This window comes from Loxodonta africana, chromosome 19 (assembly GCF_030014295.1).
Source record: "Loxodonta africana isolate mLoxAfr1 chromosome 19, mLoxAfr1.hap2, whole genome shotgun sequence".
NCBI classification, from domain to species: domain Eukaryota; kingdom Metazoa; phylum Chordata; class Mammalia; order Proboscidea; family Elephantidae; genus Loxodonta; species Loxodonta africana.
This window is the reverse complement of record NC_087360.1, coordinates 72290695-72312590: the sequence shown is the minus strand read 5'-3', so window position 1 is coordinate 72312590 and position 21896 is coordinate 72290695. Positions and strand designations below refer to the sequence as shown.

General features: G+C 42.4%; 1 protein-coding gene across 2 annotated transcripts in view; it reads right to left on the bottom strand.

Moving 5' to 3' along the window:
* PRAG1 (PEAK1 related, kinase-activating pseudokinase 1) overlaps positions 1-21896 on the bottom strand; it is a 57049-nt gene that overhangs the window by 13735 nt on the left and 21418 nt on the right. For both annotated transcript variants that reach the window (XM_003412419.4, XM_023551145.2), the window contains one exon: positions 7868-8025. In XM_003412419.4, coding sequence (XP_003412467.2) covers positions 7868-8025 — 158 coding nt within the window. The remainder of the gene's footprint in view (positions 1-7867; positions 8026-21896) is intronic.

The window sequence follows — 21896 nt, the reverse complement described above, 5'->3', positions numbered from 1 at the left end:
AAACAGTTAATGTGCTTGGCTGCTAACCAAGAGGTTGAAGGTTCAAGTCTGCCCAGAGGCCTCAGAAGAATGGCCTGGTGATCTGCTCCCAAAAAATCAGTCATTGAAAACCCTATGGAGCCCAGTTCTACTCTGACTACACAAGGGGTCACCATAGTTGGAATCGACTCAAGGCAACTGGTACACCCCATAACTACTTGGATACTCCTGGCAAGGGGTACTGGATACCAGGAGGGAGCTGTGGCTCTAAAGATGAGTGTGAGGGCTAGTTAATTTTTCTTTATTTCTTAGATGATAGAAGTTCTCTCCCCAGCAATCACTCTGCAATGCATGTACTAATCAGAGAATGGCATGGTAGAAGAGAAGGCTTCCCCCAAGCACTTCCCAGCAGAAGTAAAGGACTGTGGCTACGCGAAGCTTATCAGGTGAAGTGAGAATCACCTGTAATGTGGACTTTACACATAGAACTGGGCATTACGTAAGCATATTATGACTTCTGTAGTTGAAAAAGAAATCGCCCAGTTCTTTGACAGGCACATTCCGCCTTCCATGCTGATGTATCCTTCTGAACGTACGGAGCTTTAAAGCTCTTCTCAACGGATCTTTAAAGCTCTTCTCCAGGTGTGGAACCACAGCTGGTGAGAAGGCTGTAATTTATTCTGAGAGTCACCAAGCACCTCAGAGCCACAAAGCTTCTCGGGGGTTAATGTTCTTAGGACTACTCTGAGGTAGATGCCAAAATGTGGCCCTTCTAGAGGGAAACTGTGATTTCTCTAATACATGGTATCATGGGATGAAGTGTGTCCCCAAAAATATGTGTCAACTTGGTTAGGCCACGGTTCCTAGTATTGTGTGATTATCCACCATTTTGTCATCTGGTGTGATTTTCCTTTGTGTTATAAATCCTATCTCTATGATGTTAATGAGGTGGAATTAGCAGCAGTTACGTTAATGAGGCAGGACTCAATCTACAAAATTAGGTTGTGTTTTAAGTCAATCTCTTTTGAGATATAAAAGACAGAAGAGACCAGAGAGACAGGGGACCTCATACCACCAAGAAAGCAGCGCCGGGAGCAGGGCGCATCCTTTGGACCCAGGGTTCCTGCACTGAGAAGCTCCCAGATCAGGGGAAGATTGATGACAAGGACCTTCCTCCAGAGCCCACAGAGACAGAATGCCTTCCCCTGGGGCTGATGCCCTGAATTTGGACTTCTCACCTACTAGACTGTGAAAGAATAAACTTGTTTGTTGAAGCCATCCACTTATGGTATTTCTATCAGAGAAGCACTAGATAACTAAGACACACGACAAGCAATAGCAGTTTTCTATAAGATCAGCGGCACTCCTAAGGATCCAATCTGACTCTGTCACTCTCTTGACTCTTACTTGGGGTAATTATCTGCTCACAGATATGGTCTTAGGCAACACAGAAGCTAGATTCTTACTATTTGTAGCAGCTGCCACCCTCTGGATTTTGCAAAGCCAGAAAGACGAGTGAAGGAACAAATATGTACTGACACCTAAAATAACTTCAAAATCCACATGCAAACTTACTGGTTCAGAAAATTGTGCCTAAGTCACTCTGGAAGACTTTAGCAAACACACCATATTCTCAGGACTCCGCTCCAGCAGGACATGAGGCTAATTCAAATGTCTCCTGGTTTTACACTAATGTTTGGATCCCCCGTTTCCAAATTCTGGTCTATAATTAAGGGTAAGAATGGAAAACATTTTTCTGGGAAGTTTGCCTACATCGTAGTTAAGCCACTGGTGGGTATTAAGTGATTTTGTGTACTCATTAGGCCAGAGGGCTCCAAACCTCAGTTCCTAAGTCTTCCTTCTAATTTTCAATTCTACAAATACAGCAAGTCTCCTGCTGAGGGGAGAGCACCCCTCAATGCTTTAGTGTGTGGGGTTCAGTGTACAGGAAGTGCTTCCAGTGGTGAAGGACACGTAGGGTGCACTGGGTGGGATCTTAGGAGGACTGAGGGGAAGCCATACTAGTTGTGTGCCATTATATTTAGAAAGCGGAGAAGATCCACTTTGGGGATTTCAGCGGTCAGGAAAAATAGCTTAGCCCCCATGCAGCAACGCAGGCCAAAAGTTCAAACATGGTGCTCTGAGGTTGTCTTTATTACAGAGTCGCCTCCTCTTGCTCAGTTTTAATAGGCACTTTCATTGTTCTCTACAGCCAAAATGAGAGCTGAGATTATGCAGGAAGTGGTCAGTCCTGTTTTGAGCCCTATGAATGAGTACCGTTTGGCTCCCTCTGTGTTGGCCTCTGCTGTCTGACAGCAGCTGTGACCTGCCAACAGTGGAAGCCAAGGGCCGAGTCCCTGTGAAGTTTCTGCAGGCTCAAAACCTTCAGCTTGTCTATTGGACTCGTTTCCAACTTTGAGTAAGATGAAGCAAATCACTTTTTCTTTCATTTAAAAACTTGGAGTAGTCTATGGATTGATTTTTAAATTAAGATGATAGATTTTGTAGCTGGAAATATCTATCTAGATTTACCCATCCGTTCAGTCAATGTTCCTTGAATGCCTACTAAGTGTAAGACATAAAGAACAAAACAGATGGGGAAACTCCATCAGGGCCCTCGTGGTCTACTTCAGTCCCCTCATGTGAGAGGTGAGGAAGCTAGAGTTCCTTGCCAACGTCACAGTAAGAGGTGCTCATGTAGGTTTCTGCCAAAGCCCCACCCCAGCCCCGGGTGAGAGGACATAAAGGGTGGTGGCAGAGGGGATGCTCTGGCCTCATATGTAACTTTTCCTACAAAGGAAAATTCCGTAACCTCTTGTTTGGCCCCAGGGACGGATTACCCCATAAGCAAGGTACGCACGGGCTTACTTGTGTTTACTTAGTAATCTGTAGTGCACATTTTCATGTTTTTCACCACATCTTTGAAATTGTGCTTTACAGATTAGAAAGTAAACGCAATTAAGCCCACGCCTACCTTGCTAACTGTAAGCCCCTGCGTGCCTTGCTGACTGGTTAATCCACCCCTGTTTGGTCCCACAGTCAGAAGGAGGCTCAGCTCTAAATGCAAGGGAGAAAAGGACAGCCTTTCTTCAGAAAGAACCCTTGCTTTTTCAACAAGGTAAATGGGGTCTGAAAATGGAAGCATGTTACTAGCATTTTACAATGGAATGGGAAACGTGACGTTTGTGATGAGCCTCTCAGGATCACTTTATCATCCCAGGCAGCAACAATTAAGACATGAACATGCCATTCACCTGCCAAAGAATAGAAACAGTGTCTCGGTTTGGGAAAGAGGCTCTAGATAACTTGGGATCCGTGGCGAGAGCCTAAGTGTGGTTCCAGAATCATGGCTTTTCAATCTCCTACAGTCGTGACAGCAACGATCCTTAAGTGTTGCATTTAATAGTAAAATGAAAAGTTAGTTTAGGAGTGGAGAGAAAAAACACTTTCATGCGGTGCTGATGGGACTATAAATTGACATCTTTGGAGGATAATTTGGTAAATCTATTTAAAACGCATAGGTATTTTGACACATGAATTCTATTTCTTCCGAGAAGTTATCCTACAGGTGCATATATGCTCATCAGGTCATGCTAATGAACGTCATGGGATCTTGCTGTACTCTTGCAATGCAAACAACCTCAACATACAGATAAAAGGGCTGAACTAATTCAAACAATGAGAAAAATATGCAGCAATTAAAAAAAAATGATCTAGAGGTCCTGATTTGGAAGATCCCAAGACGCATTAAGTGCAAAAATGCGTACAATCAAATTTTTATAATATTTAAAATACGGCTAAAAATTTTGGGATGATATACAAAAAACTGTCCAAAGGTTGTATATGGGAGTTGGGATCAGGGTGTCGGGAGACTTTGACTTTTCATTTCATAGCTTTCTCCATTCTTTGCATTTTTATCATAGACTTTATTAAAATATTAATTTGTTATTTTACAATTCAGCATAAAGGGAATAGATTTAAACTAAGAATGAAGCCTCACTTTAATGATACTGGAGCCCTGGTGGTTCAGTGATTAAGAGCTTGGCAGCTAAGCAGAAAAGGTCAGCAGTTCAAATCTACCAGCTGTTCCTTGGAAACTCTCTGAGGCAGTTCTACTCTGTCCTATAGGGTCACTAGGAGTCGGAATGGACTTGGCAGCTATGGGTTCGGTTTGCTTTGGTTTATACTTACACTCACTGTATAGTCTGACCTCTTGACTATTGCTGGTGCCAACAATTTCAGTTCTACAGAGCACTCACTATGGGAATCTGCTACCATAATGTTTGCTGAATTGCTGAACTGAATTTTAATGTTATCCTAAATCAAAGAGGTGTCACTGTGGTTATCGGGTGCCATTGGGTCAATTTTCGACTCATCGAAACCCCATGTGACAGAGTAGAACTGCCCCATAAGGTTTTCTTGGCTGTAATCTTTATGGGAGCAGATCACCAGGTCTCTCTCTGGTGGAGCCACTGGTGAGTTCGAACTGCCAACGTTTTGGTCAGCAGCCGAACACTTAAGCATTAAATGATCTTAACGTGACATTAGGTTTTCGCTGAAAAAGGAACCACTGAAAGCACAAGTGTCTTCCCATGACCCTTCCTGGTGACCATTTAGCCAATCATTTCTGTCTCTGGTCCGTTCATCTGTTCACTACGAATAACCTGCCCTTTGGCGGCCTTAGTGGCTCTTGACACATGCAGTCTGTCCTTCCTAAACCAAGTATACACCCAACGACTACTTAGGCGGAGTTTTCCTTCCACTGTGTTGACTCACTGTTCAACTGAACTGCCCACACGGACAAATGGGATAACAGAAGTGCTTTGAGGAACATGAAATGTGATACGGTATAAAAATGTGCAATTAATATCCATATAAAACAATCTACTGTCAATATGAAATCAAGATAAGCTGCTTTAGAAATGCAACACAGTAAAAATGTCAATTATGTTTGTTTTCATTATAAAATTTAAAACTTTTTTTTTTTTTGCCATAAAACTTGAATACTAGACAACTAACTTTAACCATTAACTCTGGTGTGGTTCTACGAGGTTTACCCAAACTATTATTTTGGAATGCCCTGGAAGGACTTTGTCTTCAACTTGCTCAGGCCAGCCTATATGAAATGCACAGTTTTAGTCAGTGAATTCTTACTAACAAATCATATTTATAGTCTTATGGTATCTTTTGATTTAATATATAACATTAGAGAGGGTGACGCTATATTCTGGTGTCTAGGAATTTCAAATTTAACTAATTTTACCTCTCTTACTCTGATCCCCTCACTCAGCTTCAGTACTGGACACCAAATAGTAACAAAATGAAAAATGGATAAATATTTCAGCTATAAGAAAAAAATGAGTAAGGGCTCATGGAACTGAAAGATAACTGTCCAATAATAGATCTAAATCATGCGCCTTGGTTAATGATGAAATGTTGAATGAAGGATTTCTCACATCACAACACCAGCAGCTCTGTTTATTATTTTCCAGGTTAATGGTTGTTGTCGTTAGCTGACACTGAGGTGGGCCCTGACACATGGCGGCCCCATGCACACAGGTATAAAATGCTGCCCAGTCCTGCACCATCCCCATGGTCAGTTGTGGACCTCACTGTTGTGATGCGTAGGATTTTCATTGACTGATTTTCAAAGTAGATCGCCAGGCCTTCCTTCCTAGTCCATCTTAGTCTGGAAGCTTTGTGGAACCCTGTTTGTCGTCATAGCAACACGTAAGCCTCCACGGACAGACAGGTGGTGGCTGCACTTGAGATACCTTGGCCGGGAATTAAAGGCAGTTCTCCTGCATGGGTGCAAGAATTCTACCACTGAATCACCGCTGTCCTCTAGATTAATGTTTAAGAAATGTTTTAAAAAAGAATGCCTTTGGTTTCCTGCCGGTTTCAAAGCACAGCTGTGGGTACAGAGCCGCATGACGGGCAGCAGATAGAATGGTTCGTCTAAGGTCCGCATCCCGCCGGGGTTGTGTTCCTTCTTATCACTCTAGGAATCCAAACTCTGAAGTGCATGTCCACTGGTTCATGGTAAAGGAATTACTGGCTGGTGATAAAGGAATAAACCATGAACTCATTTTAATGTCTATTTTCTAGCCAGAAACTAACATGAGAAAATATCTCAGTTCGGCATCACCCTCAAAGTCAACATCCTCTCGTGGTTCCTACCTCAACAAATTGAGGACCTACTGCCTGGCTTTCAGAGCATTTTATACTCCAGTCCTCTGCTTTCCATCTGACCTCATGTCCCATTTTCTCCTCATCAGGTTCACTGAAGCGGGTCAGGTTGGCCTTACCCTTTCCCCAGTATGCATTGCTCTCCACACGCCTTTGCTCCTCTGGGCTGTTTCTTTAACCTGGAAGGCCCTGTCCTCCTCCCTCTACCTCCCCAGTTCTAACCATACTTCAGACATGAGCTGGAGTCCCACCTTCCTGTTAAATAAAGCCTCTCTGAACCCTCCATCAGCACTCAGTGATTTCTCTCTCCTGGAAACTCTCATAAGCACTCAGGTTCTGAGGAGCCTAATATCTTCTCATCCACCCATCTGTCATGAGCTTTAGTCTTAGTTTCCCAGCTATACTGCAAGAGACCTGAAGGCAGACATCACGATGTACTCATTCTGAGATGCAAAGTGCTGAGACAACTTAAGTCCAGTTCTCATCAGTAGCCTCTGGCTGGAGACCTGGCGCAGGGTTCCACTGTACACTGCTCCCTCAGAATTGGTCATAGTTCCTCAGAGGGCAGGTCGGGGCTGGCCAGAGCAGGGGCCGATGGCTCACGTGCCCAGCCTTCTGTGGAATAATCTACCTCGTGGAATTTTTACACAATGGGATGGGAAAAGGAAGAAGATAGGAGCCCAGGAAATTCTGTAGGAAAACAAAATCCCTGCCTTTGCTCCTCTTTTGCTGCCTCCCCTACAAAATCAAGACAACAGTATTTCCTGTTTTTAAGTCAGGGTGTTCAGAGGTTTCCCATCAGAGCATACCACAGCCTGACTGATAACACACGTTTCTGTCTTAGCCAGTTGTCCACCTCTGAGGGAGAAAAATGTTGGAGACAGTAAACCTACAATGGAGCTCTCTCCTCCAAAACTGCCTACTGAGATGAGATCCTTCCATAGATGTGGAAAGGAAGTCACGCTAGCACATGTTTAAACTTACCACATTAAAGCAGATCACAGAGAAAGGCAGAACAGGACGCACACCCACAAAGAATGTTGAAAGAGTGAGAGGTTTGAAATATTACCCATTCAGGCCACAAACTACAGAAAAAAAACAAGAGTCCCTTTTTAGGAACATGTCCAATCAGGACGTACCCACAAATTATGCCTTACAACATAATTCCAGAAAGTGGGATGGATGGTGCCCTAATGAAGCCACCTGGCTTCCAATTCAATAAACATTCATATTAACACCTGTTGTGTCCACGTATGTACATGCGTGTTTGTGCGTGCTTATGCATGTGTGTGTGAGAGAGCGAGCAAGCGAGAGAGGAAACGCAGATGGTGAGAACTCGTGGTTGGTTGCACCCATTCTTGGAGAGTGAATCCTGATGACAGAAATGAAGAGGGCGGACCTATGCATAGATGACCTATTACCCAAGGAGGCAGGAGCCTTAGGTATGCTTTCAACCTCACCCTCCTCCCACCTTGTTGCCATGGTAATGCACTTAGAATTTGAGAGGGTGATATGGGGCAAGGCGGTCTGTCATATGCGCAATACAAAAATAACTTGGATGGGGTCTTGATGGAGTCTAGGTCATGAAGAAAGCAGAACCAAGACAGAAGGCCTATCTCAGCCCTTCCAAATCCTGACAACTAACCCAGACTGGCCCAGCAGACCCGGGAAAATGTAAGCCCCCCATCAAGTCTGTTACCTCCATCACTGCAGGTCCTGGAGTCCGAGGCCAGGCTGTCTGTGGATCCGGTGGTGAAGCTGACGTGGACACCCCTGAAGGATGGGCTGAGGCTCTCTGCTGAGCCCTGGCTCACTTTTTCCAAATCAGAGCTGCTCTTGTTCATTTTTAAAAGGTGCCTGGAAGATGCAGAAATAATAAAAATAATAAATTGGGTTTCCGTTCAAAACCCAGGCCGATGGGTCATGAACCTTCTATGCTCTTGAAGCTTAGCCAGTGTTGGCAAGTGGATTTTAGAAAGACAGGAGGGGCACTGCTGAAACATAGGCACCTGAACCGAGGAGCTTCCCGAGCCTAGTTAGCAGAAAAGTCTATTATATTTAGATAAACACCAAAATCATGATTTGGGGGGAACTACCTTCATATTTGGACCCCATTTGCCCAAATGTTTATGTTATAGCCTGTGTGACATTTGTGCAAAGAAAATAGAACACTATCATACGTGCAAATGTATAGGGATATTGACAGTTTTTGCAAGAGCACAGAACAAGTGAATTGCAAACTAGGACTAACAATATGGAGTTTCTTTTTTGCCTGGTACTTTCTTGCCATAATGGGACCCTGGTGGCACAGTGGTTAAGAGCTTGGCTGTTAACCAAAAGGTTAGCAGTTCAAATCTACTGGCTGCTCCCTGGAAACTCTATGAGACAGTTCTACCCTGTCCTATGGGGTCGTTATGCGTCGGAATCGACTTGATGGCAATGTGTTTGGTTTGGCTGGTTCTTGCCCTGACAGCTTCAAAGGGTCTCGCATGTTCCTTGGAATTAAGGAAAATTTTATTTAAATTTTAATGGGACTTCCAGCATAATGATTACATAGAACCATGTTAACATAACCCTTATTCCAGAACTGCCCTTAGGTTTTGCTGGAAGTCTTGTGGTATCTGTAAGACAGAATTACCAACATATCAGGGGCAAAAAAAAAAAAAAAACTAATTCAAGAAAAGAGAACTTGCCTTGGAGACAACAGTTCCATTATCAGGTAGAGTGTTTAGCTTATTGATTTCTCCTTCCCCCTTTCCAAGGACCACACCATGAATACTCACTTTTGCCCTGACATTTCCACCATGAAGTTAGACAGACCAAAATCAATTCAGCTGTTCCCCTGGAGGGTGGTAACCCAGATTTGTCTGAACTGGTATTTCCTGATGACATTCCTGTTCCCTCTACAGGAGATCAATATCTCAATATCTGCTGTAGGAAATACACAATCCAGTATTGATTTGGCATCGGAACTGCCTTATTTACTATACATGACCTTACAGTCAAGAATTTATTGATTGTTCTTTGTATTCATCATTGCTAGTCCCTGTATTAGTTTCCAGAGTCACTGGAATCCCTTGTTTGTTATCAGCTGTGGACAGAAAGATTTAGAAAAATTAATTTGCTATCATGGAAAGTGCTCCCTAGAAATGTGTTTCGCCCCCCATCCCCAACCATTAGAAGCACATTAAAAAAGGTCTTAAAATTGACAGATGTAAGCATGACAGTGATGGAAAAGTTATGACTAATAGTACTCTTTTTATTTGCAATATCACTAGGAATCATGAAAATATCAAATCCTTAGGAAGTTCTATGGCAGAGATTATTTTACTTGATGGTAAAACAGAATCATAGAAAGTTTCATAAAATATATTTATCCTCATCAGATTTATTTTTAATGGTTCTCTTGGATAAAGCTAGGATATGAAGTTGTGAATAATAACAACACCTCAGTCTAGGAGAGAAGTCAGCTCTATGGCAGTCCAACTACTCTGTCCCCTCCAGGGTGGTCTCTGGAGCCTGTCAGTCCTCAGACCCAGAACATAGCCAAGGGAGAACCCCCAGAACCATGGCCGTGGGCTTGCATGGCTTCTCACACCATAAACATAGAAGAACACTTAATAAAATGCATCTAGATAAAATATTAATTTAAAAAATACATGTGACCATATTATATGTATATACATACATACATGTACATAAGTATATATACACACACACATATAAACACCCACAATTATTTAAAGTAATAGCCAAGCAATATACGTATATATAAATTCTCAGGAGCCAGGTGCAAAGAGAAAACTCAATACCACACTGCTACAAGGGATGCTTCAAAACTAAGTGTATGTTTGCAATAGGTTTTGGTAGATGCTCTTTAGCAGGTTAAGGACCGGGTTTGTTTCAATGCTAAGTTTTCTAAGAGTTTTATATTTTTAATCATTTATGGTTGTTGAATTTTATCAAGTGCTTTTTCTATATCTACAAAAACAATCATATCATTTCCTTCCTTTATTCTGTTAATGTGGTGAATCACATTAGTAATTTTTCTTAAACTAACCCATTACTACACATTGCTTTATTCAGTTTTACTAAAACTTAATTTAGGATTTTTACATACATTTACATTAAAAAGTGAGATTGCCCCATAATTTTTCCTTCTGATACTGGTCATGTCCAGTTTTGGTGTAAAGGTTACGTCAGAATCATAAAACGAATAGGGTAACCTTTTGTCTTTTTCAATTACCTTATGAAACTTGTATAAGATAGGGATTATGTATTCTCTGAAAGGTTGCTAGACTTTAACTGAAAACCATCTAGGCCTGGTTGCCATAAAGGGAGAAGTGAGATCAGTAAAGAATTGGCTCCTAGAAATCTGGGAGCATTGCTTTGAGGACAGAGATCAAAGAACCAGACCCTGTATATACAGTTACTTGCTATGTGACTAGGGTAGCAGAGCACCAATGGTGGGAGGATGGACAAGCCAGTTCATGATAATGAGACACTGGCTGTTTACTATAGAAAAAATGAAAGTAGACCTATATCTCACTCCACGTACAAACATGAATTTTCAATAGAACAGAGGATTTAGACTTTAAAAATTTTCAACAATTTGGAGAAAAAATATTAGAGAAAATCTTTATGACCTTGGGGTAGGGAAGGTTCTCTTTAAAAAGATTTTTTTTTAAAAGAAGAAGAAACACAAAGGAAAAAATGGATAAATTTGACTGCTTTAAAATGAAAAACTTCTGTTGTAACAGCAATAAAAAAGATACCATAAAGTGAAAAACAAACTTCAGAGTGGGTAGAAGTATTTGCAGCTCACATAATTGATAATGTATCTACTCTGTCCTATAGGGTCGCTGTGAGTCAGAATCGAACCGATGGCACTGGGGTTTGGGTTATTAGTACCCAGAATATAAAAAGAATGCCTAAAATCTAAGACACAGACAAATGACCCATTAAAAAAAGGACAACAGACATTAATAAACAATTCACAAAAGATGAAATATCAGTAAACACATGAAAAATTGGTCAACCTTATTTGTGAATAGAAATGAAGTGAGGTTCCATTTCACACCCATCGGAGCAGTCTGTCAGTAACAGGTGTTGTTGACAATAAGGGAAAGTGGGCACTTCCTTTCACTGTTTGTGCGACTGTTGATTGGTACATAAAAAAATAAAAACACTTTCAAGGGTGGAGTAAGATGGCGAAATGAGTGGACGCTTCCATTTACTCCCCCAGCAACTAACCCAGTAAACAACAAATAAAACAAGCACAGACTGAGATCTCAGGACTTCAGATAGCAGCTGAGGTATTGGAGAGTTGGGGTGAGTTCAGAAGTGGGGAAGAGGAAGGGTGGAGACAGCACAGAAGCTGTAAGAACCTACCTGCTAACATCTGGAGCACTTGTTCATCACAGCTATTTTGGGACAGGGCTGGGCAGCACCCCAAACAGTGAAAGTGGAAAGAGAGTTAATCTGAGGAAGTTGTAGCCCTATTTTTTAAGGTGGCATAGACTGGCTGTGGGAATTCACGGGCCATGCAACTGGGAGGGAGTGAAGGGAGACAGTGGCTTTGTGAGACTGCTGTTGAATCTTGCTGAGGCCCAAGACAGACAGGCACTAGGACCAGGAGAAACTTCAAGGAGAGCAGGGCGAGGGGGCTACTTTGGACATCTCCCAACCCACAGTAGGACACTGTGGGAGAGTCTGTGCAGGGGTGCCCAAGAGAGAAAGACATAGAGAGTCCCTCACCTTCACCACAGGAAAATTGAGCCCCACTGCTTATGTCAGCATGTGCAACCAGCTAACCCACATCCCCCCACCCTTGTGCATGTATACTGAATTCCAGAGATCAAGTATCCAGAACTCCTGAACTAGCACTGAAAAAAACCTAAGGATAAAAGTGCCCTCTAATGGTTCTCGGGAGAAGATACCAGGTGTAGCAACACTGGGTCGATTCTGACTTGTGGAGACCCTGTGGGGTGGAGTGGAGCTGCCCCATGGGGTTTCCAGGGCTGTGAGCCTTTGCAGAGGCAGGCTGCAGCATCTTTCTCCCACAGAGCGGCTGGTGGGTGGGGACCCTGGCCTTTCGGTTGGCAGTCAGGTATCTGCCCACTAGGCCACCAGGGCACCCAATCAGAACAAACATTTTCTCACAAAAACCAGAATACAAAATTTAATGTAAAAAAAAAAAAAGCAAAATGGTCCAAATTCAACAAAAAATAGTAAAACACACCAAATCACAAGAGAAGAACGATAAATCAAAAGAAAAACACAAAGAAGAGAAAATTTCTACCTAGGGATGCCAGATTAATTGAATGAATGGAAAATTTTCAGACTTTGGTGTAACTACATTTAAAGAAAGCAAAAGCCACACAGAAAACAAACTAGTGGAGATCAGAAAACAAATGGAGGAACAAAATGAGAGACTCAGCAAGGAAACTGAAAACATTAAAAAAAAAGAAAAAAAACACAACTACTAGAACTGAAGAATACCGCCTCCCAAGAAAAACCCCACTGCCATAGAGTCTATTCTGACTCATAGCAACTCTATAGGACAGAGTAGAACTATCCCATAGGGTTTCCAAGGCTGTAAATCTTTACAGAAGTGGACAGACACCTCTTTCTCCCTCAGAGCAGCTGCTGGGCTCAAACTACCAACCTTTTGGTTAGCACACGAGCGCTTTAATCACGCACCACCAGGGCTCAAAAGGCAAGAGAAACACTCAACAATATAGTCGAACAGACAGAAGGTTGAATAAATGAACTAGAAGACAAAATAACTGAACTTATCAAGTTTCAAGAGAAAGAAAAGAACAAAGAAAAGTAAACAAACCCAAATGGAAATGTGGGATTCAATTAAGAAATCTAACATTAGAATTATTGGAATTTCAGAGCACTGTGACAACAATAAAGGCATAGAAACAATTTTTTAGGAGATAATTAGAGGGAATTTCCCAGATCTGAACAGAGAACGAAGCCTGCAAATACAGGAAGTAACACCAACTCCACTTGGGTAAAACACAAAAAAATTCATCTTCGTGCTATAGCCTAATAAAATTCTTGAAAATCAAAGACAAGGAGAGAATTCTGGAAGGAACAAGAGAAAGATGCAATATAACATACCAAGAGTCTTTCAGAAGAATCAGTGTGGATTTCTCCACAAAAACTCTAAAGGCCAGAAGACAATAGAACCACATATATAAAATACTGAATGGAAACAATTGCCAACTGAGAATTCTTTAGCCAGCAAAGGTGTCATTCAAAAATGAGGGAGAAATCGAGACATTCCCAAACACGCAGAAGCTCTGGAAATTCTCCATTAGCAGACCAACCTTGCAAGTATTACTCAATGGCATGCTCCAAATGAAAAGGCAAGAGCGTTAAATAAATACTAGTATTTTTTATACACGGGAAAAGAAAAATAAAAGAGACAGAGAGATCTCCAAAAACACAACAATATGGGCAATCATAAGGACCAAGTGTATGATATTTTCTGGGAATAAACTCAATAATCAAATCCCGCAATTAACACATCAATTTTGTAAGAAGTATGTATAAAGTAAAATTATTGAATAAAGGTTGTACATTGATGTTAATGGAGACACATTAACAGAAATAGGGGAGGGAGGAGCATATCAGAAATAGACTTACTATGTTAAGGCTGTATGTTAACTGTTGTTCATGTTAAGTGTTGTTGCAATTTTAAGTTGTGTAATGTAATATATGTGGTAATCACTAAGGAATCACCAAGAAAAAAATTCAGAAGAAAAGAAGGAAGAAAGCAAAAAAGTCTCATCACAAGAAAGCAACCAAATACAAGGAAAAATGAGAATAAAAAAGAAGACATGAAACACTCAAAAAAACAAGTAGCAAACTCAGTGAGGTAGACACTTCATTTTTAGTAACAACCTTAAATGTAAATGGTCTAAATGCCCCATGCAAAAGGCAGAGAGTGGCAGAATAGATTAAAAAAAAAAAAAAAGATCCATCCTCTTTCTGTCTACAAATAAACACAGCTTAGACATAACGACACAAACAGACTGAAAATAAAAGGATGGAGAAAAATATTCCATGCGACCAGAAAACAAAAAAGGGCAGGGGTGGTAGTACTGATACCAGATAAACTAGACTTTCAATCAAAATCTGTTACAAGAGGTAAAGAAGGACAGTGCAGAATAATTAAAGGGTCCATCTAGCAGGAAGACATAACAATTATAAATATATATGAACCAAACAGCAATGCCCCAAAATACATGAAACACATCTTTCTCCCACAGAGCAGCTGGTGAGTTCTAACCGCTGACCTTTTTGTTAGTAGCCAAGTGCTTAACCACTGCACCACCAGGCTTCTTAAAACCCAGTAGGCATTTGGAATACTCAGTTGTAAATGCAGAAAGACATGCATTTCAATACATTCTTGGGTGACCCTTTTTCTTAATAGCAGAATCTTGGGAGTGATGAGCCTTTGATATAAACCGCATTAAAAAGCCTCTAACCTGACGAACTGTGTAATCTTCACTCTTAGAAAACTGTCACTTTCATCAGGAAATGATCAAAGCCACATCAGATTTAACAATGAAAGGAGAAACATGTCATCGAAGCAGAAACTTAAAATCGAGTTGTTTTCAGTCTCTGTGTACACAGACTTCAGAATCCCAGGAAAAGCCTTAGTATTCCAAAGGTGACTTTTTCTGAGCCCCAGGAGTTGTTATGAGTCTGAATCAACTGGAAGGCAATGGATTTGGTTTGCTTTGGTTTTTTAACGGATTATTCTGTCAGACGTACGGCCAAATGACAATTTCAGTGCACTCGACAGTAACTACCAAGACTATACTTGTTTTTTTTTAAAAGCACTTTCCTATCATTAACAATAATTTGATTTACTTTTAATAAAACTGGTGTATATCATCTATAAAATGAAGTCTGATGTCACGCAATTTAAGGAAGCGGCTTCAATGGATGAAAACCACCATACGCTGGTTTCTTCCTTGGGTGGAGAATAACACTCTTATCAGCTACAGTGAGAGCACGGCCCCCACAGATGTCTTCTCCCACGCAGGGTGATAAATGGCTTGTTCTTGCTCAGACTTCCTTTCCTGCCTCTCCCTGTCGATTAGGCATAGTCACAGGAGTCACGGGAGAGAAGGGTGAAATACAGGCACCGGTGGGACAGTGCCCTGAGAAGCTCTGAGCCCTGCAGCTGCTGCCCAGTGTTTTCAGAATGGCTTTTCCCCCCATTGTCCTTATAGAGAGAGGGCTTGCCAGCATTTTCTCCTTACTAGGTAGGTAGAAAGCTGGAAAAAATAATGCAGCCGGAAGAGCCATCTGCCAGACTTCCTCATTCGCAGGAACAAGCCTCATCTAAAAATACTCCCAACGCTTTCAGAATGTCCGCAATACTTAACGGATGCCGGTCCCCAACGTGGGGCACAGACTGTATCTCAAACTTCACAGGGCTGCTAGAATTCTCATACTACAGCACACTTTAAAAGAAAGGACTGAAGCAAATCTTCATCCTCGCTGCCCTGGCTTCGATTCAGTTCACATATATTTGGTTGAGAGCTTTTTGCCCTTGGAGCCAAAGGCATGAAAACTCAAATTGTGCTAGCTCGGAGTCTCAGACTAGCTCTCTGGCCTCTAATACACTCACACCACCAAGTCTTTGGATTGGTCAAACTCACTATTAAGTTTAGCAATGACTTGGAGGAGACCTAAGGGGCAGTTTTCCAGAATAAAATGAACGTTTTAAGGTAACTCTGGAAGCACAAACAAGTTAAACATTTCTATATACGTTTGTAAATTACTAAGAAGAAGTGAAAACAAACTGGTGTTAGATCCAAGCAATCAACGAGTGACAGAAATCAAAGTATCAGATGCTCTTACCATCCTAGACCCTGGCCAGGTGCTGTCCTCATCCGCACAGACCCCCAGAGCCCTGGGCCAGGGACTTCAGTGTCCCATGGAGCAGAGCTCGGGATGAGGGGCCGGAGTCTGTCAGCCTGCTGTGAATTCGCCAGCTCAGAGCTGTTTCCCCTCAGTTCCTCTCTGACTTTTCTATAAAATGCGCTTCCTGCAAAGGCACAGGAAAATAGGCTCTGCCCCTGTGACCTGCAGCTTTCGATCACTAATTGTCTTATTGGATCCCATGATCAGAAGTGATTCAAACGCACTTTGAAATACATTACGTTTTGCCCCGTTGATTTTCTTCTATTTAACCACAGTCTAAAGCCAAAAACACTGATGACTCAAGCTGAAACGCAGTTTGTTGAGTAAGAACACCTCACTGTTACATGTATCTTCTGCCTGTGTTAACTGCTGTGTGTTCCCCTTCCTGTCTATCCTGCATACCATTCCCACGTGTTCCAACAGGTCAATATCAACACTGTCAAGCACAGTGTTAGGTGTTGGGGATGCAATGGGGAGCAGAGCTGGCACAATGCCTGCTTTCAACAAACCTACTGCCTGGCAAATAAATATTTATCAAGCTTCTCTGAAAAATTACATCTAGAAGTTTCAATCCACACCTTCAGAAACTTTCTACCACCTCTGCATAGAACATCTTGACTCAAAATCTTTCTAGAACACTGTTCTCACAAGATGGCCGACCCTGTAGAGTCCTACACAGAGCTCCTGTAATGGCTGTCTACATCGTCCACCATATTGGATAAACTCAGGTCCTCTGTAGGGACAGAAACACACAGTAGATTTTCTCTGACAATCTCAGTTTCAAATATTTTCCTCCACTCTCTATACATGAGAACGCATGTCTGGATTTCTGGTTTAGAAACAAAATGATCACCATGTTGGTTAATATAATATAGCGCTACTACTCCTCACAAATCCTTTGTTCCCACCAAGCTAGTCCTCTCATGGTCCCCAGAGCACTTTGTATTCCTTCTCCCCTCTCCCCTCTGGTTCAGAGCAAAGGCTTCTCTCTCCCCTTCAAGCCTTTCTGTCCTCAAGGCCCAGTATCAGTCCCACTTACCTGTGACTTCCTCCCAAAGGATTTCAGTCTCCTCTGACTGGCCTCTCCCCTCTGGAACTCACTCTGAACGGAGCCTGAACCACATTATCGAGCATTTGGTTATAATCCTGCTTAGATTATTCTAATTGTTTCATGTGAAATAGACTTATTTCCACCCCCAAATTATAAACTGTTTGAGAAGCTGTGTCATACTCAGGACATGCTAGAACAGGGAGTAATTATTATATACTTCTTGATTAAGTTTATCTGCCTTTGTTTCAATACCTCTGAGGCATCTGGGAGTATAAACGTTTCCTTTAAGGACAAAAAATTACATTTATCCGGCTGAACTTGAAAAAGGCAGAAACACTGAGTAACCTACAGCAATCAGGAATATTGGATTCAGTAGCTGAAACTTTCCTCATAGTTACAAAATACAACAGCACTAAAATATCCTTAAATTGCACAAATCTTGTAGCTTTACATTTTTTTTTTTTTTCCTGGGAGATGGAATGAGAAAAGCACATAACTAAACTGGAAAGGTCTCATTATTTTTATCTTTGGTGTTCTTTGAGAAAGATGCTAACGGATTACTTTGCAAGGGTCTCAGTGTCACCTGAAAGGATCAATGGGTGCAGCTTGCTCTGGGGCATGTTTTTCCCGTGATTCATGAGCATGCATAAAAATAGGAAATCAATTTCATTTTTGGTCAGAGGACCACAGTGCAGGCCTGTTAATTTGCATTTGTCGTCAATGCACTGGTGACTCTAATGGAACCCTACATGCTGAGAAGTCCTTCGGTGTCATTCTAAAAATGAGTGCCCTTTGCCATTCAGTAGAAACGATCTAAAACCAGAAATAAAGAAATAAATGATCTAAAAACAGAAATAAAGCCATAACTATTTAAAAAGATGGAGGAAAACACACCACAAACGTTCAGTGCTAGTTGGTTCTAGTCAAAGATAAAAATGCTTACATTGGTCAAGTGGAAATCTGCAGACATTTGCCCTGGCTATTTTTTTTTATATGCAGAGCCCTGGTGGCACAGTGGTTAAGAGCTACGGTGAGCTACAGCTGCTAACCAAAAGGTCAGCAGTTCGAATCCAATATGAGCAATCACCTCATGACTGATCACCTAAGAACATGAGTCTCCAATCCATGAACTTGAAAGCCAAGGAGGAAGCTCTTAGATCTGTTCATACAAAGGGGTAGGGACAGGCAGGAAGGGAAGGAGATGGAAAGAAGGAGAATAACTAATGGAAGACGAAGATGGAGCAACTGCAATCCATGAAAGAGCACCTCCCATCAGCTGCCCTGCCCAGAGGTGAGCACAGTGCAGGAGGACCCCAGGAGGCTTCACAATGACAGCTACTCAAGCACTGCCCTGTTGGATTTCAGGGTCATCTAGGAAGACCACTGATGTGATGGTTAAGAGCATGAATGCTGGGGCTCCACTGCCTGGGTCTGGGTCCTGGGCCTGCTGCTTACTATCTGGGTGCCTTGGAAAAGTCACTTAATCTCACCATACTTCAGCTTCCCATTTATAAAATGGGAAGAACAATAATACTTCTCATGAGGCTGTTGTGAAGATTCAATGAGTTAATATTTATAAAGTGCTAGAAACAGCAACAGGTCTAAAGAAGTGTTAGTTAAATAGAAAGATAAATGATGGATAGATGGATGGGTGGATGGATGGGTGGGTGGGCTGGTGGGAGGGTGGATAGATGGATGGATGGGTGGATGGATGGGTGGGTGGGTTGGTGGGAGGGTAGATGGATGGATGGGTGGGTGGGCTGGTGGGAGGGTGGATAGATGGATGGATGGGTGGATAGATAGGTGATAAATAAATAAATGAATGACTTCAGCATCTTTCAGTAAGCTGAGGAATTCTTTTTGATTCTGGATAGAAGCAGAAAACAAAAGATGGGCTAGTGATTTCACTCTACCTTGATACTTCTACATTGATTAGAACACTTGAAAGAGCCCCAAAGAAGAAAGTTACTCTGAGAATAACACTTTGAGGACGTGCATTACTCTAAAATAATTAGGAAGAGTTGATTTGTCCATCAATTAGATCTCATTTTGAATCTAAGTACTTAAGAGCTTGCAACTTTGCAGTGTAGCCCCCAGCTGATCGGGTAACTCCCCAGCTGATCAGGTTACTTAGCTCCCCATTGTCTCAAATTCATTATGTAAAAATTCAGAAAGAGAAGACTTTTTATCATATTAGCCTGCCTTTCCTCTGTAAAAAAGAGTATCCCTTGAGTATCTTCAACCTACCGTGATTTCTCCCCTCTTGACATCACTTCCTCACCCGCTACACACAACTCCGGCGATTGGCTAAACCAAAACAGTAATGAGCTGTTACTCATCAACTTGGGAGTCACTACTGTTCTGGTCTCATTCTACTCCTGTTGGAATCTGTCTTGGTCATCTAGTGCTGCTATAACAGAAATACCACAAGTGGATGGCTTTAACAAAGAGAAATTTATTTTCTCGCAGTCTAGAAGGCTAGGAGTCCAAATTCAGGGCCTCAGCTCCAGGAGAAGGCTTTCTCTCTCTGTCAGCCTTTTCATCAATCTTCCCCCAGAATAAGAGCTTCTCCGAGCAGGGATCCCAGGTCCAAAGGATGCACTCTGCTCCTGGCACTGCTTTCTTTGTGTTATGAGGTCCCCCATCTCTCTGCTCGCTTCTCTTTTATATCCCAAGAGATTGCCTCAAGACAATCCAATCCTGTAGATTGAGTCCTGCCTCACTAACACAACTGCCCTCCATCCTCCTTCATTAATATTATAGAGGCAGGATTTACATCATATAGGAAAATCATACAATACTGGGAATCAGGGCCCAGCCAAACTGATAGACATATTTGGCGGGGCGGGGGGGAACATAATTCAATCCATGACAGAATCCATCCATCAAGATGACCTGTGCCTGACAGAAATCTTTTTGTTTTCAGGCTTTTGGTTTGGGCAACCTGGCTTTCAGAATTATCTGTCCCTCCTTCTCTTGATTCGGTGAATGCTTCAACTCAACTTTGTTGACTCGGCTTACTTATAAAAAACCAAACCAAACCTGCTGCTGTGGAGTTGATTCTAGATCATAGCGACCCTCTAAGACACAGCAGAACTGCCCCGTAGAGTTTCCAAGGGGCACCTGGTGGATTTGAACTGCTGACATCTTGGTTAGCAGCAGCAGCACTTAACCACTATGCCACCAGGGTTTCCCAGCTTTCTTACACTAGACTTCATTCCTAGCCTCCTAGCTTGGGAGACTCAGGCTATATCTAATAAAGCTGCTACAACGATCTTCTTTCCCACTTCTTGTGGTGGTCCAGCCTGTTGCCTGGTAAGGGTCACTTTCATAAGTTCCCTTCCCACACCGAGGTCAGTTCTTCAATCCCTCTCTTACCTGTACCTCAACAGCTCCTTCTGTCTTTCAGCCTTATCTGAAACCCTCCACCCTAGGTAACTCCAAATATCTGCCATTTTCACTCCTGCACCAAGCAGCCCAGTGTATCACTAGGAAAGCACACAAGGATGAAGGTTGATGCCGCAACTCACTGAGGCTTCCTGGCTTCAGCTAGCTGTCAGTGCTCCCTGGCAATCCTTGCACCTGAACTCCACTCCCCAAACCAGCCATTCCAAACATTCGTCCCTCTTCTTGAACTCCTTAAAAACCATCCTCACTCATTTACCTGCCTCTACTTCACCAAGAAACTATAGGCTGTCAGGGAAGAGCACCTTGGATTCTTTGCCCCCTCACCTCTAAAGTTTTATATAATATCTGCACCATCCTTACCTTCTTCAATTTGGTCCCAGGTGCCTAAGCTAGACACCTCGGCTACCTTAACATCATTACATCCCACATCTAAAAAAGTCCTAAATCTTCATGATGTTTTTCTCCCAGGTGAGTTGTTCTCGACAATGTCACGTTATAGTCCATCAGTGGGAAAGAAAGTCCTGAAGATGGAGCCAGCACTGTTTTCTTTGATGTAGGACCATTGCAATCTAGCCCAAACCACCTCCTGGGGGTCATGCCCAGCATTACCTCACGTGCTCCCTCCCCTGTGGTCTCTCAGGACCTCTGGCTGGTCCTTAAATCCGGGCTGTGGCTCCCAAGCAGAGTCGAGGGGTCTGGAGTAGAGATATAAATTCACTGTTCCCTAAACTAAAAGGATCTTCCTTCCCATGTCTTCCTGAAAACACATATTCATACTTCAAGTTCTGGTTCCCATGTCATGTTTTTTTTGTAAAACTTTCCTTGACATCTGCGGGTGGAGTTGGCGGCACCTTCCTGCAAGCACCCAGAACACTCTATACACACATTATTTGTCTTCATGCCTGTCTTCACCACATCCTATGAGGTCCTTAAGGCAGATCCCCTTGCAAGGAAATCATCTCTATCTCTCCATGATTCAGTCTCTCTCATGATTTTGCACTTCACATGCAGAGAGGTGAGACAACCATGTGCCTCAATCAATGATGCACTTTCACGTCGATCTTCACTAAGGCACACTCACGTTTTAATTCTCCCCTTTATTCCCATCTCTACTCCAATTCTCTACTTCCCCAACTTCCCACTTCCAAGCATGCGCTGTAATATATTTGGTATGTATGCTTGGATTGGAGCCCTGGTGGTTCAGTGGTTAAAAGCTATGGCTGCTAGCCAAAAGGCCAGCAGTTTGAATCCACCAGCCGCTCCTTGGAAGCTCTATGGGACAGTTCTACTCTGTCCTATAGCATTGCTATGAGTT